At 31.8% G+C, this 13,246-nt stretch overlaps 2 protein-coding genes across 3 annotated transcripts in view; one reads left to right on the top strand and one right to left on the bottom strand.

The window, feature by feature from the left end:
- Positions 1-286: 286 nt before the first annotated feature.
- On the bottom strand, positions 287-4,384 carry LOC137919274 (probable ATP-dependent RNA helicase DDX20). Of its 2 annotated transcripts, XM_068762301.1 has the most exons (4): positions 4,308-4,384; positions 4,031-4,223; positions 3,779-3,949; positions 287-3,003 (listed from the first exon to the last, which is right to left on the bottom strand). In XM_068762301.1, exons 2-4 carry the CDS (start codon positions 4,209-4,211, stop codon positions 968-970), a joined length of 2,388 nt encoding a protein of 795 aa, XP_068618402.1. In that variant the 5' UTR covers positions 4,212-4,223; positions 4,308-4,384; the 3' UTR covers positions 287-967. The 2 variants fall into 2 exon arrangements, with proteins under 2 accessions (XP_068618402.1, XP_068618401.1); XM_068762300.1 differs by having other exon boundaries at positions 4,031-4,331.
- A 531-nt stretch (positions 4,385-4,915) lies between these two features.
- Positions 4,916-13,246, top strand: part of Nup160 (nuclear pore complex protein Nup160) — an 18,143-nt gene continuing 9,812 nt past the window's right edge. Inside the window, exons 1-16 of the mRNA XM_068762511.1 lie at positions 4,916-4,946; positions 5,013-5,159; positions 5,236-5,341; positions 5,414-5,630; positions 6,203-6,308; positions 6,857-7,052; positions 7,144-7,316; positions 7,485-7,648; positions 7,831-7,924; positions 8,501-8,652; positions 10,435-10,586; positions 10,849-10,930; positions 11,008-11,131; positions 11,741-11,943; positions 12,076-12,202; positions 12,991-13,087. Of these exons, the coding sequence (XP_068618612.1) occupies positions 5,066-5,159; positions 5,236-5,341; positions 5,414-5,630; positions 6,203-6,308; positions 6,857-7,052; positions 7,144-7,316; positions 7,485-7,648; positions 7,831-7,924; positions 8,501-8,652; positions 10,435-10,586; positions 10,849-10,930; positions 11,008-11,131; positions 11,741-11,943; positions 12,076-12,202; positions 12,991-13,087 (2,087 nt within the window). The 5' untranslated portion in view covers positions 4,916-4,946; positions 5,013-5,065. The remainder of the gene's footprint in view (positions 4,947-5,012; positions 5,160-5,235; positions 5,342-5,413; positions 5,631-6,202; positions 6,309-6,856; positions 7,053-7,143; positions 7,317-7,484; positions 7,649-7,830; positions 7,925-8,500; positions 8,653-10,434; positions 10,587-10,848; positions 10,931-11,007; positions 11,132-11,740; positions 11,944-12,075; positions 12,203-12,990; positions 13,088-13,246) is intronic.

Raw genomic sequence — 13,246 nt, 5'->3', positions numbered from 1 at the left:
TAACATTTTTTTCGACATTCTTATTACATTTATGAGGAACCATTTTATGACAAGTTAATTATTCGATGGGTGTTGTAAATGTGGTATTGTATTTTTTTATTTTGATTTCTTGTTCAAATCATTTAAATTGATATTTTAGTATTGACGTGTGTATTATGTAGGAACCTAAATTGTTTAAATCTTATTTTATAAGTAGACATTCATTGTACAATGGAAAATGAGATGTTATAATGTAAAAGATGTATTGTTTTATTTCACCTTTTATTTAATAATCTGAATACCGGTTTAATAATATTTTGTACCTGTTATTAATACAATAGGAAGTTTAGCCTTAATTACTCATGCTAGCCTCTCACTGGTTAAATACTAGTTCGATTCCATTCCAAGCTTACAGTTCTTCTTGCAAATCGTTCACCTTAATGTATGTCAAAATTGCTTGAAGAAAGCAATGTGAGGGTATTCAAATTGTTACGTCAAAGAGACCTTTTGGCGACGGATAACAGTTCGAACAGCCAATTTATGAATATATTTATGCAGGTTTCATCAGAGTAGATTGTTTTATTATAATAAACAAGAATATTTTTGTTGGAAAAAGTAAATCGTCATTTTAAAATGTCATTTCGACCTTGTGTCTATCAGCTGCTCTGTCAGTGTAGACAGTACCCAGAAATTCTACATTATTTATTTTTACAAAAGTAGCTCCAACATCGATATGAAATTAATATAGAAGGATAGCATAATTTTGAAAGACCTGACTAAAAACAAATGCTGCAAAACACAAGATTAATTTAAATAATGGATTATGGGAAAAAAAGAGTGAATTTTTTATTGTCAAAAGCTTTGGAAAACGGTATATAATATTAAGGACAACATCCTTGCTATTCAACAAAAAATTGCAGTCCAAAAATAAAAACCAGATACATTTAATAATTTATAATATTTAAAACTGCTAAAAATGTTATTCTTACTATTTAATATTTTTAAGTTCATTTATGTATGTATTAAATTCTAAATGTTTCACTCGTAGTTTTAATAAATTATACCACTTAATGTACATTTGATTATAATATTGCTTAGTATTTTGGTTTTCAAGCTGGTTATGCTTTTGGTAATACTGGGGCTCATTTTGTCTGTTGACATATTTAGAAGTAGATGGTATTTCTTCCTCATAATCAATTAATGGTTTTGGTGAATTTTTTGATTTAGTTTTATATAAATAGTTCTTGGTATTACATGGTGCTGCAATATTTTCATCTAAATTTGAGGCATTATTTTTTAAAGAGTATTTGTTTGTAATTGTTTCATTCAATGTATCACTACTTTCACTTATTTTACCAGGTCCTCGCTTTAAGTTTCTATTTTTTTTACACATGCCGTAACCATTTTTTATATTGCTAGATGTGGAAACCAATTTATTTTGTGAATTCAAGTGTTTTGAACTACCAAATGTCGTTGGTAAATCAAAATCAGCTAGTGTTTCAAATATGACTTCGGACTCTGCTACAGTATTATTTTGAGATTCCTTACTTTTCAAACCCTTGTAATTTGAGTCTTCCGAGTTATGATGATTAGGAACTTTTAATTTACTTTCAAGAGCAGGAGATTCCATCTTGTTTCTATTTATTTCTATTTCATTTCTTTGTTTAGTTTCGTATTTTGCAGAATTTGTTAAATTATGGTGATTTCCTGTTTGCTTATCAAAGTTTTCTTTGTTACCTAAATCAATTTTACAGCTTTCTGTTCCAAATTTGGATATGTCATTATTAACCGTTTTTAATGTCTCATTGCTACACACTTGCTCAATTTTAAATTCACCTTTGCTGTTAGTAAGTTCTGGATGTTCAAAAGTTTGTGCATTGCAATTTTTATTAGAGGTGTTTAAATATTCTAATTCATGATTAACACTGTTTTCATTTATGTTAAATGACTCCAATAACTCATTAAATGGTTCTAATTTCTCACAGGATTCAAGTTCATTAAACAGGCTGCCAAAACTTTCCACTAAGTAAGGTTTATTTCCATCACTAGTTAATACATCCCACAATTCCAATTTGTTTGTCTCATTATTATTTAATATATTTTCTTTGTTCAAATCATCAATATTAATTTCTTGAGTTAAGCACAAATCTGTGAAATTATTATTAATACAAAATTGGGCATTGCTCCACAAATCGGTTAACTGGAAATCAGGTTTAATAGATTCCAATAATGATTTAAATTTTTCCTGTTCAGCACCTTCACTTAATATAGTCACAGCAAAACCATATGAACCAAATCTTCCTGCTCTACCTATTCTATGTAAGTAAGTTTGCCAATCTATTGGAGGTTCAAAATTAATAACTAAATCAACATTTGAGGCATCTATTCCTCTTGCTGCAAGGTCAGTTGAAATCAATAATCTGCATTTATACTCTTGTAAAGTTTTCAATGCATCTAATCTATCCATTTGATTTTGTTGACCATAAAGTTGCTCAGCTGGCCAATTTTCTTTTTTTAACATTTTATATAATTCACCAACCCTAGCTTGATAATTACAAAATATAAGACATTGTTTAAATTGTCTGTTTGCTAAAATTCTTAATAATTCTGTATATCTAAGCTGTGTTTGTCTTACAATATTGCTATTGTGCTTAACTAAGGTTACTTTCTGTTCTATTCCTAAGAGCACATTATTATTATCTGGACATATATGTTGCGCATTGTGTACAAATGTTTTAATTAAATTTTTGCAATCCTCTGGATATGTTGCACTGCTCATTATAACCTGCTTTTGTTTAGGTAATGCTTGTTGTATGTAATTTATATCAGACTGGAAACTTTTTTCCATTAATTTGTCAGCTTCATCGAGAATCAACAGTCTAACTGCAGTAGTATCAATATGTTTATCTTGAAGCAAATGTTTTAAACGCCCTGGGCTTGCAACAACAATATGTACATTTTTCTTAAATTTTTCAATATCTTCGAATACAGAAAGCCCTCCCATTACAACTTCTACACAAAGACCTGAAAATTTTTAATACAAATAAATTAATCTATTGTATAATATACAAATTAACATTAATTATTTTTAAATATAAACACAACAAAATACTGACATACAATAGCTATAGGTTAAGGATTCATTGCGTCATCAAGTAGAAGATTAAAAACAGGCTTGCTAGTTTCTTTATGTAAATATTAGGTATATTTACAACCTTAATATATGACCTGTATTCATACAGTGAATAGGGACTGCATAAAAAGTATTAGATAGAAAATGATTTAATATCTTATGAAATAACTAGGAATTGTTAAAACATCTAACCATCATTCTTAGTAGTCTGATACCATACACTTTCTTCTGGTAAAGAGGAAAAAATTCCTTTTGGTTTTGTAAAGAATAATTTTTCACTAGACACTTATACACATCTTAATAGGTAAATGTACATATTCCTAAGTTCATATAATACCTTCATCAATTATGTTCCAATATGACGAAAATTTTCATGTATCACACAAAACAGGTTTATGTGTATCTAAGATGGGTACATCGAATATCATCTATGAAAAGTGTTACCACTGTTTTTGTTCAATTATTCAGCATTGCCTCATCTTACCAATTAACCCAAGAACTTGAATGATATGAAAAATAAGGTAATGGATCAACATGAACTCTTATATTGATAATACCACACATTATTACAAGATACATTGTTGAAGATAAAAATTGTTAGACCACTGAGTGCTAAATAGCTATTTAACTATAAATATTTGCCTTTAAAAGTTTAAATTTTATTACCCTTAAAAGTAGCACCTATTTGTCTTAATACATCACATATCTGCATCGCTATTTCTCTAGTAGGTGCAAGGATTATTACTTGCAATCCTTTAGTAAGATCTATCTTCTCTAGTGCTATTATTGTAAAAACAGCAGTCTTTCCAGTTCCAGATTTGGCCTCTAAGAGCAAATCTGCAATATAAACATTTCTTAGATAATTTTAGATATCTATTATTGATGAAAAACTCACAAAAATTCAAATTTGAACCTCACCAAATCCACACTTTCCTAGTGGTATAGCATGTAACTGAATTGGTGACGGCTTATAAAATCCTGAATCTTTTAGTCCTTGTAAAGTGCAGGGAGTAAGCAGCATCGTATCGAAAGTAATGTCTTGATTGATACGAATGTCTTGAGTACGTTCTCTTTCTTTAACATTATGGGCTAAAACCATTTTTGTGATTTTCTGTGAAATATTTAAAATAAATTCTTTGTGAAACTTAAATGTAAAAGTTGAAAGCCAAAATCATAAACAGTACTGTTCATTCACCGGTGAAAATTAACATCAAATGACAATAACCGTCCTTTGACAGTAACAATATAAAAACCGAAATTTTTAAATATCGCCATCTATATTCAATTAAGTTTTCGTACTAATTTTCCAGTTTTTTTATAGTTATACTTACCTTACAAAAACGGTTAAATAGAATGTTCGGTTTGATTTATTTTAATGTCTTAGTTTTTATAAAGAAAAAAGGATTTTTATTATTGTTTCTGTTAAAAAAGTGGTGTTGGCAAAAATATAAAAAAGGAATCTACATCACAATGAAAATTATTTTATTATTGTTTTTAGATCATGGTTCGCTTAAATACAGAAATAATCGAAATAAAACAATATTAGACCAATAAATCACCAATTTTTTAAACGTTGCTTTATACGCTCAAAATAAATAAATATTAAATATTATAACAATAACGTTTTGAATAATATAATAGTCTTGAATTTTATAAAATAAATGAAAACCAGTTAGAAAAGAAATTTTGATTTTACCATAACTTTAATTTTAGGAAGATATTTAAAAACTAGTGAATTTATATTTAGTACTCTTAGTAGTAATTAGCAAACTTTAAGTAGAATATTTAGCTAGTTCAAACAACTAACAACTGTCATTCAAAATAAAGCGGCAAGGTTGTCTCCACATCTTTTAATAAATAAATAACTGTTTAAGTAGTTTACAATAAAAAAAAAACTTAGGTTCTTTACATCTGTAAACAAAGTTTTAGGTTTTCTAAGAGTGATCTTTAATTATGGAGGTTATGGAATGTATGCCTGTGGAGTTTAAAGAAATTGCCCCTAATCATAATGATCCCGAAACATGGAAAGAAATTGTATTAAACACGGGTTTGTGTTCTCGCCAACTACTGTTTAATAGCAGAAATTATGGTGTTTAGTTATTTTTATGCTTTTTTTTTATCAGGTGGTACTCATAGTACATTACAAGATATAAAGCTGCCACAAAAGGCTGGCGGGTACTGGTATCAAGATTCTAAAAAGGCTAATACAAGAAATCGTTTTATCTACTGGTATATATTGAAAATTATACAAATATTAATACAACACTTTAGAACCATTTATTTTTACGATATTAATTTTAGGCAAACAACTTCAGATGCTATAGAGTTGTCGGAAGCTTCACTTGATGTCAATTTATCGGCTTCAAATTTGCGCTGTAAAGTAGCTCCTGGAACTCCACCATTAAACAGCTTGACATTTTATGAAAGATCAGCAACACAAGAAATAATTATTTTGGCTGCCACTGTTTCATCTGTGCATAGACTTGTATTTCCACATCCGGAGTCTTTGGAAAGGAGGGTAAGTTACTAAGTTCTATAAGATGATAAAAGTAGATTTACAAATTAAAAAGTTTCTATGGGTCTTCATTTGGAATGGATCTGATTAGATTCAAACTTATTTCACCAGAAAACAATTTCTGCATGAAGGGGTAATAAATTGGACTTGGTAGAACACATGAACATTTTGATTTGAAAAGCTAAATTGATTAATGAAAATGTAATAATCACATATCATTTTTGATAACCTTCAATGTATTTTGAAACTTCTCTGGTTCAAGTTATTAAACTATCATTTAATTATTATCATGTTATTGCCTTTATAATATTTTGATTAGGAACATAAATTTTATAGGAAGTGAAATGAGGTTTATGTAGAAGTTTGAATTTGCACATTTTTCGAAATATTGGTTCTGGGGTATTTGTTAATTTAAAATATTACTAATCACTATTTTTAGGCATTGCCTATAGTAATTTTGTTATAGATTTCTCAATGTATGCCTGAGCTGATCCTATGAATATGCAACCCGTGCCTATTTATTTTTAACTATTATTCTTTCACTTTTTAGTTATTATGTTATATTTATATTTCAGTCAACATTTGGATCAATAAATAATACTTCAGTATCCATATTTCATGATACTACTGCCGTGAACAATCCAAACAATTACTACATTTTAAATCAATACTCAAATACAAGTAAGTACTTTTCTATCTCCCAAACCTCGATCTGTTATGTAAAACCTTTTGAAAATATGTGCAAGTCAAGTCAGCAGTGAAAGATGCAAGTTATTGTGCACCTACACAAGTTTGGTAAAGCAAAACAGTACTTAGAATGTTTAAATGTTATCACATAGTGTAATAACTGCATAAATTTCTTGTTAAACTATCCTAAATTATTTGTTTCTTTTAGTTACAGAAATATGTTTTATTGTCATAAAACAACACAAACCCATTTCATGTATTTGACATATTTCAAATATGTATTCATAAATGTGACATTCTATATTGAAAAGTAACTTGGGTAGTTTTCAATATGTTATATTATCTTGAATAGTATTTTTTAACCTTGCCCCACCTTAGCCTTTCTAAGATTCTTATGCCTCCCTATTTAACATACATAATTTTTATAGTAAAGAGACAGGGTTAAACTTAAACTCTTACAAATGACATCTCCCATCAGTGAACCAAAAAACTCAAATATGTATTTTTTAACCACCTCTGAATTGTCAAATGTTGAATTTCAGCTACTGGTGTTGCTCATACTTGTGCATCTTTGCTCCGTGAAAGTGGAGAAGCCGTTTTTGCCCTAGCCTTTGGGCATGGAGGTGATGGAGGCTTACTTCTTGTGAAGTTACCAGTGGCAGGTTCAGCTGTTACAACTTTACTCAAGCGAGAATCTACTGTTCCAAGATTTTTGTCTGGTATTACTGGGGCTTTAAGGTAAAGAAGAATTATATACAAGAACTTTTGTATGTACAATTGTCTGTTAATCACTTTGAAGGTTTGTTATAACTAAAAAGAATAATTTTAGGGGAAAAAGCAATGCAGATGGTGTGGAAACATATGGTGTGGTGATTTCCAATGGATTGGTGGTAGCAATTTGTGGCGATACATGTCTACGTGCTTGGACATTAGATGACGGTGGAACTCCTGCTGCTGTTTCTTCACCTCTATCACAGAATTTAGTTAGACCTAAACCTCCACGTAGGTTATGTGTTTTCTATTCATATACTTCATCTTGTACAAATAAAAGCATATTGCATTCCTTTTATAATTGCACAAAATTAATGAGTAAAATAATCTTAACCATTGCTATCCTTCATTAAAATCGGCTAGGTTCCTCAGTTTATTAATAAATCTACTTTGTTACAGCTCAAGGTCATATGCTGAAAAGCATTATCAGTACAGATAGAAGTATTTTATTAGTTGCATATTTGTCATTTCCTCATGATTGTGAATTTGTTGTTATAAAAATGCATGATGGAGGTGGTGGTGCAGTGAAATTCTCTCAAGTTTGCCAAGTATTTGGTCCCCAGGTAAAATTTGAACAATTTTTTTTTATCTAGTTAAAAATACGTAGATAATTTTTAGCCATATTTTCTTTAAAAATTTAATCAAATTAAAAATTTAATTTATAATTATGTAATGAAATATTTTTTGTTGAGCATATTAATCATATTGAGCACTTCTTTGCATTTTACATTTTTTTATGTTACAGCTAGATCTATTAGACTACACTATCGGTTACGGAGATGGTAATCATGTCATATGGGCACTTTGGAATCAGCCAGATGGTGACACTGTTATAACAAGTAAGAAAATAAAAAAAAATACCTGGTGTTATAATGTTGTATGTTAGTTTCTGTTACATGTTATAAGAATCACATCAAGAATAAAATTTTCTTTTATTTTCTCCCTGTTCATGGCATTCATTATTATTATTTAGCTTCTAAGTCCTTTAAAATTTGTTTGATACAACTTGTAAACATATATCCAACCAACAATAGTGAGGTTGTAGAGTAAACAGGAATAATAGAACATAATAGCAAAAGAATATGTCCTCGTCCTGCAAACGACATATGTAAACTGGCATTCTGCCCCTGTGTGAACAAACTCTTACCTCATTATTATTAACCTTTGAGTGATGATTAGTTCATTTTTTGATATTAACCTAGTTTGGCAATTACAATTATTCAGGTATGAAGGAATTGAATTTAGATATCGCCGTTAATTTGCTAAGTGTGTTTGATTTTAAAATTACTGATTTTTTTTCCATGTTTAATACCGAACTTACTTTTCAGATAAATATTTTCTTATAACAACACCGCATTTTTGATGCACAACATTATAAATGAAACATTATATTAATAAGTTGTTGTTGAATACAGGTAGCAGTTTGGGTGCAGAGGTGTCATGGCGTTGCGTGGCAAGCCGTGAGGCGCCACCCCCTTTGCCGCAACTGTCGTCGCACCAACAATATCGCGACCGGTTGCTCGCGCCCGGCCTCTTTCCACCAGCCGTTATTAAGAAAGCTCTAGTTGTAAGTTTTTGTATTGAGTATTTATTTCAAGTTTGCATGTATGCATTTTTATCCAATTTACTTACTGGCTTTTACTGCTTTTTCAAGCTAATAAATTTAAAAAAAAACCTATGTCAGATGTGCTGCCTGACGTATTGTATTGATGTATTGACTAATTGATATCTACTAGATGGTCAGAGGCATGCGCTTTGCTTATATGTGTTTTTATCATAAATGTAGGTATACGAAAATATAAGCTGGTGTAATACATTCAACATCGTCAGGTCATTGTTCATGTTTCTTTTGTTTTCGATTTACTTTTATATAATTGTATATATTTTGTTTGATCTTTAGGAAGCACATTTCAACCAATTTTTTGTTTCACTGCTCGTACTTCAATCGTCGGTTAGTTGGCGATTACTGGGACTGGTCGACTCATCTTTTTCGGACTGAAATTTCGCTTTCCAGTGAAGGAGCCAGTCTCCAGAAATCCTCTGTATACCGATACAGCAGTTTGGCTCAGGTTTAGTGGGCGAGCGATTTTCCGCTAGCTGAATCCCTGTTGCAGTAGTACAACTTAAGTTTTCTTCGGGTATAGTATCCATTTTGCTTGATCTTTACAGATCTTAACTTACAGAGAAATAATCAAGTCAACTTTTGATTAACAAGTGAAAAGGGTGCGTTGTTTCCGGGAGCTTTTATAGGGAGGTGCAACTTGAAACTTTGGCACTAAGTAAATTGTCGATGCTCACCTGGATATAACGATATTTTAAAAACTCCTAGGCGTCTTTAAGTGATACTAATGTTATTTTAAAGCTTAAAGTCTGGACGTTCAGAAAATATACATTTACATATACATAGTCCGAACCAGGCTTCAGTCGATTTAGTTGCACGCGTATATATATTTGGAATTATACATTTATTTTTAACTCTAATTCATAATCTCTAATTAATATACTTAAAAGCACTCAAAATATTTCTTAAATATAAAAAGAAAATAAAGTTAGATGAATAATATAAATAGAGATTTAATCCATAATACAGAGTAGTAGTTTGTAGAGCTTCATGTATACGTGTACATGACGTAAACGACATAATGATACATTTTTAATTAATTTTTTTCGCTTTTAAGAATCTATTTTTGAAAAGTTTTTTTAAACTCTAGTGTTCGATAAGATTAAAAAAGTTATTTTAAATTTAACCGCGATAAAATTCAAAGCTCATGCAACATTGATCAATAAAGCATATCATTTTATTATCATTTATATAGAAGATAAACATGTCTGGGATTAGAAATTCGCTTTAAAACTGTTATTAACGAGTTTCTTGCCAGTTTCTACTCGATGAAATTAACAATTCGAATCTAGCAAAACTTATATATAAATATATGTTAATGTATGTTTAAAACTGTATTCGTTTTTTTAGTACAAGAGATGTTAGGCTAAGTATCCTCAGTGTCGTTCCCCTATGCATCCACGGAATCTGCAAATGCCATTTAGGCAGCGGAGCAAGTTAGATAAAAAAAAACTTTTTTGTTAAATATTTGTTTCATTTATTTATATTTTAGGTTTTAAAAATACTCTTTCACCCATCTTATTTTGGAACAGGGAAACCTTCCTATTTTCACCCTCTTTCTCTCATCTTTCACAATTTCTCTCTTTACTCCCTCTTTCATCCTTCATGTTTTCTATCATTCAGCATACATTCAACATGCAGCATTTACCAGCATTACATTCACGCGTATAAGGTAGGTAGTTTTATATTTATGTTCACCGCTCATCCTTAACGTTTTTTTTGTTTTAGATATACCGTCGGACCTGGTGTGGCGGTGAAGCGGGGGCGGTGGTAAGCGGCGACGGAGAACTGGGTGAAGCCGCAGTGGCCGCCGTACAATCACGCTTGCGCACTCTCACTGCACGCACCGCAACTCCTGATCACTCCCACCTGATGCACAAGTGTGTAATCGAAGACTATAATTACTTACATGTTTCGGTGTACCTCTATTGAATTTTGTCATGTAAAACAACGTTGCTAAATTTACAGGCTACATGAAATATTATGTATTTATTTGTGATTTGTATTTTTGTAAATGGCAAGATAAGATGTAATTGAAAATATTACATTCCACTGAGTTCCTGTTACTGATGTTGCGGAGATAAAATATAACAGTATTAATTATATTTGATAACTTATTGTATGGTGTTTGTAATATTTCAGATGCTGGTCAGATTTATACAGTTGGTGTTTACAATATATGGAAAATCTTCAAAAACCACTTGGTTTAATGGTGTCCACCCATGTGAGTTTAAAGTCAAATGTATCATTTGTATTTTAAGTTTAGTATTGTTTATTTAGTAATAATCAATATTTCTCTAGAAAAGCAACACCGAAAGTGGATGGTGGTGTGCGGTGGTGAGACGCGCCGGCATTTCACTTGTACGCGAACTAGAACCTCTGGAAAGAATGATGTTGTGCCCTGATTCAACATTGCCAGAAAGTGGTAAATATTTTACATCAGTCTTAGTAAGATTTTTCTACAATACATATATTGCAGAAAAATCTTAATTACAAAAAATCCTATTACATCTTAAATAAATCGTCAATTTATGAACATAACATTCATTATCGCTAAATAATTATTTTATTAAAATATTTATATTGTATATTCGCATGACTGCCTGTTACGAATGGAAGTTAGAATTAAAGTACCACTAAGTGTACCTAAGAAAACACTATAAAATATATTAAATACATGTGCTTATGATTACGCGATAAAGGCTCTGTGCTGAAACTTGGACGAAATGATATTTTACCTATATTTTAAATATTGTAAAATATGGATTGTATACCATACTGATTTATTTCTCAAGTTAGTCAAAAATTTGCACACCCTATTTCATCTTACATTTCCTTTTTCTTTCTTCACACCACATATATTTTCTACAATCACTCCAGGAGATATTACTATCGCTCAAACTTCTAAGATATCTATAATGATCTTGGACTTGCGCATCCATCGTGACACCTCTTGTTACATTAAGAAATATCAATCCACTGCTTCGGAGCCAATGCATTTTATGAACAGTAACTATGGTTCTAATATGAACAGGGCGCGAAACGGGAGAGCTGTCGGCGGAGGCGGTGCGTGTGGTGTGTGCGGGCGCGCGCTGGGAGCGGGCGGCGACGGGCGCGGGCGCGGCTGAACTGGAGCGGCGGCTGTTCGCGTGCGCCGCCCCGCAGCACCGCCTGCTGCCGCGGCTGCTCCACTTGCTGCTCGCGCCTGCGCCGGCTGCGCAAAACCAATCGCACCCGGTACGCGCACCATCTGTTTTCATTCTGGTTATTCAACGTTTAGTCCATTCAGTATTTATCTACATTTATCTTTTACGAAATGCATTTTTATCAATTTCAATTGTATAAACGTAAGATTTCTCATATCACCAGACTTTAACACCGCAGCAAATAGATGAGTTGACGTCTATATTAGAGCCTATCAAGGATCTGCAAAATGCTGTCCTCGAACTCAATGATGCTTTAAGACTCGATGTTCCCGATATAGAGATGGTGAAAAGTAAGTTTTTTCTTTTGTTATCATATCACCTTTGTAGCATGTATATTAGTTATATTATAGAAGAAAGGATGCTGTAGCTGTGTTGTGAAATATCTGAGCTATAGCATGACTAAATATCTGAGCTATAGCACTACTAATACACTACACAGCAGTTCCAGTCATACTATAAAAGACAGATTATGCTGTAAAAACGTATATATCTAAAGAGTTTGTATGCAAACGACAGTATAGTTACGGGTAACACGTTATAGCCGCCTGCCCAGAGAGCCCTCGAAATTTTCTAACTTAAAAGTAGGTTTGGCTCTGCGCGTTAACCCCTAGCATGCACGGAAGCAAGAATTGCTTGTCTGAAGTGTCAGTGGGCAAGGCACATAGTTCGTGCAACCAATGGCCTCTGGGACAGAAAAGTTCTGGAGTGGCGACCACGAGCCGGTAAACACAGCGTGGGTAGATGTCAAGGTACCGACCGACGACGTAGTCAATGTCGCTGAATGAGGGCAGCACATTACCGGACATCGTGGCTGTCGTTGTGTGAGGCCTGTGCTTTACAAAGAGCATTTTTGGGCTTAAAAGAAGAAAAAGCTTCTTGAACTCTAGTACATTTAAGGATACAAAACAAAATACTCATATTTATAAATTACGAGTGAGTTTTTAGATATACATACTACATATTATTGATTTTATACAACTATTATCAAGTTTATTTCATAATGCAGGATTAAAGTTATGATACAAGTTATTCTGTATGCTCAGTGAAGTCTAATTGGAGGATTTTTTTATAATTTCAGACGAAGAAGAGGAAACTAGCGAATATGATAATTTGTTTGCGAGTGATTTAGGCGTAGCTGTGGTAACTGAAGCTATACGTCAGATGGCAGAAATGCGGTGAGAACTATTTTAAACACATCTTTAGCTGTTATTGTTCAAACACTTCATCATAGACACGATTTTGTAATTTAACTGTTATGAAACAAAAAAATGACATTTATTATTAGCTTTCACTTTAGGAAGTTTTTGTCATTATAACCCGTCATATATGCTCAA

The sequence above is a fragment of the Battus philenor genome, unplaced genomic scaffold (genome assembly GCF_028537555.1).
Source record: "Battus philenor isolate CCGP_79_NKW_IND1 unplaced genomic scaffold, ilBatPhil1.0.hap1 SCAF_16, whole genome shotgun sequence".
Taxonomy (NCBI): Eukaryota; Metazoa; Arthropoda; class Insecta; order Lepidoptera; family Papilionidae; genus Battus; species Battus philenor.
This window is presented reverse-complemented; position numbering and strand designations above follow the sequence as displayed.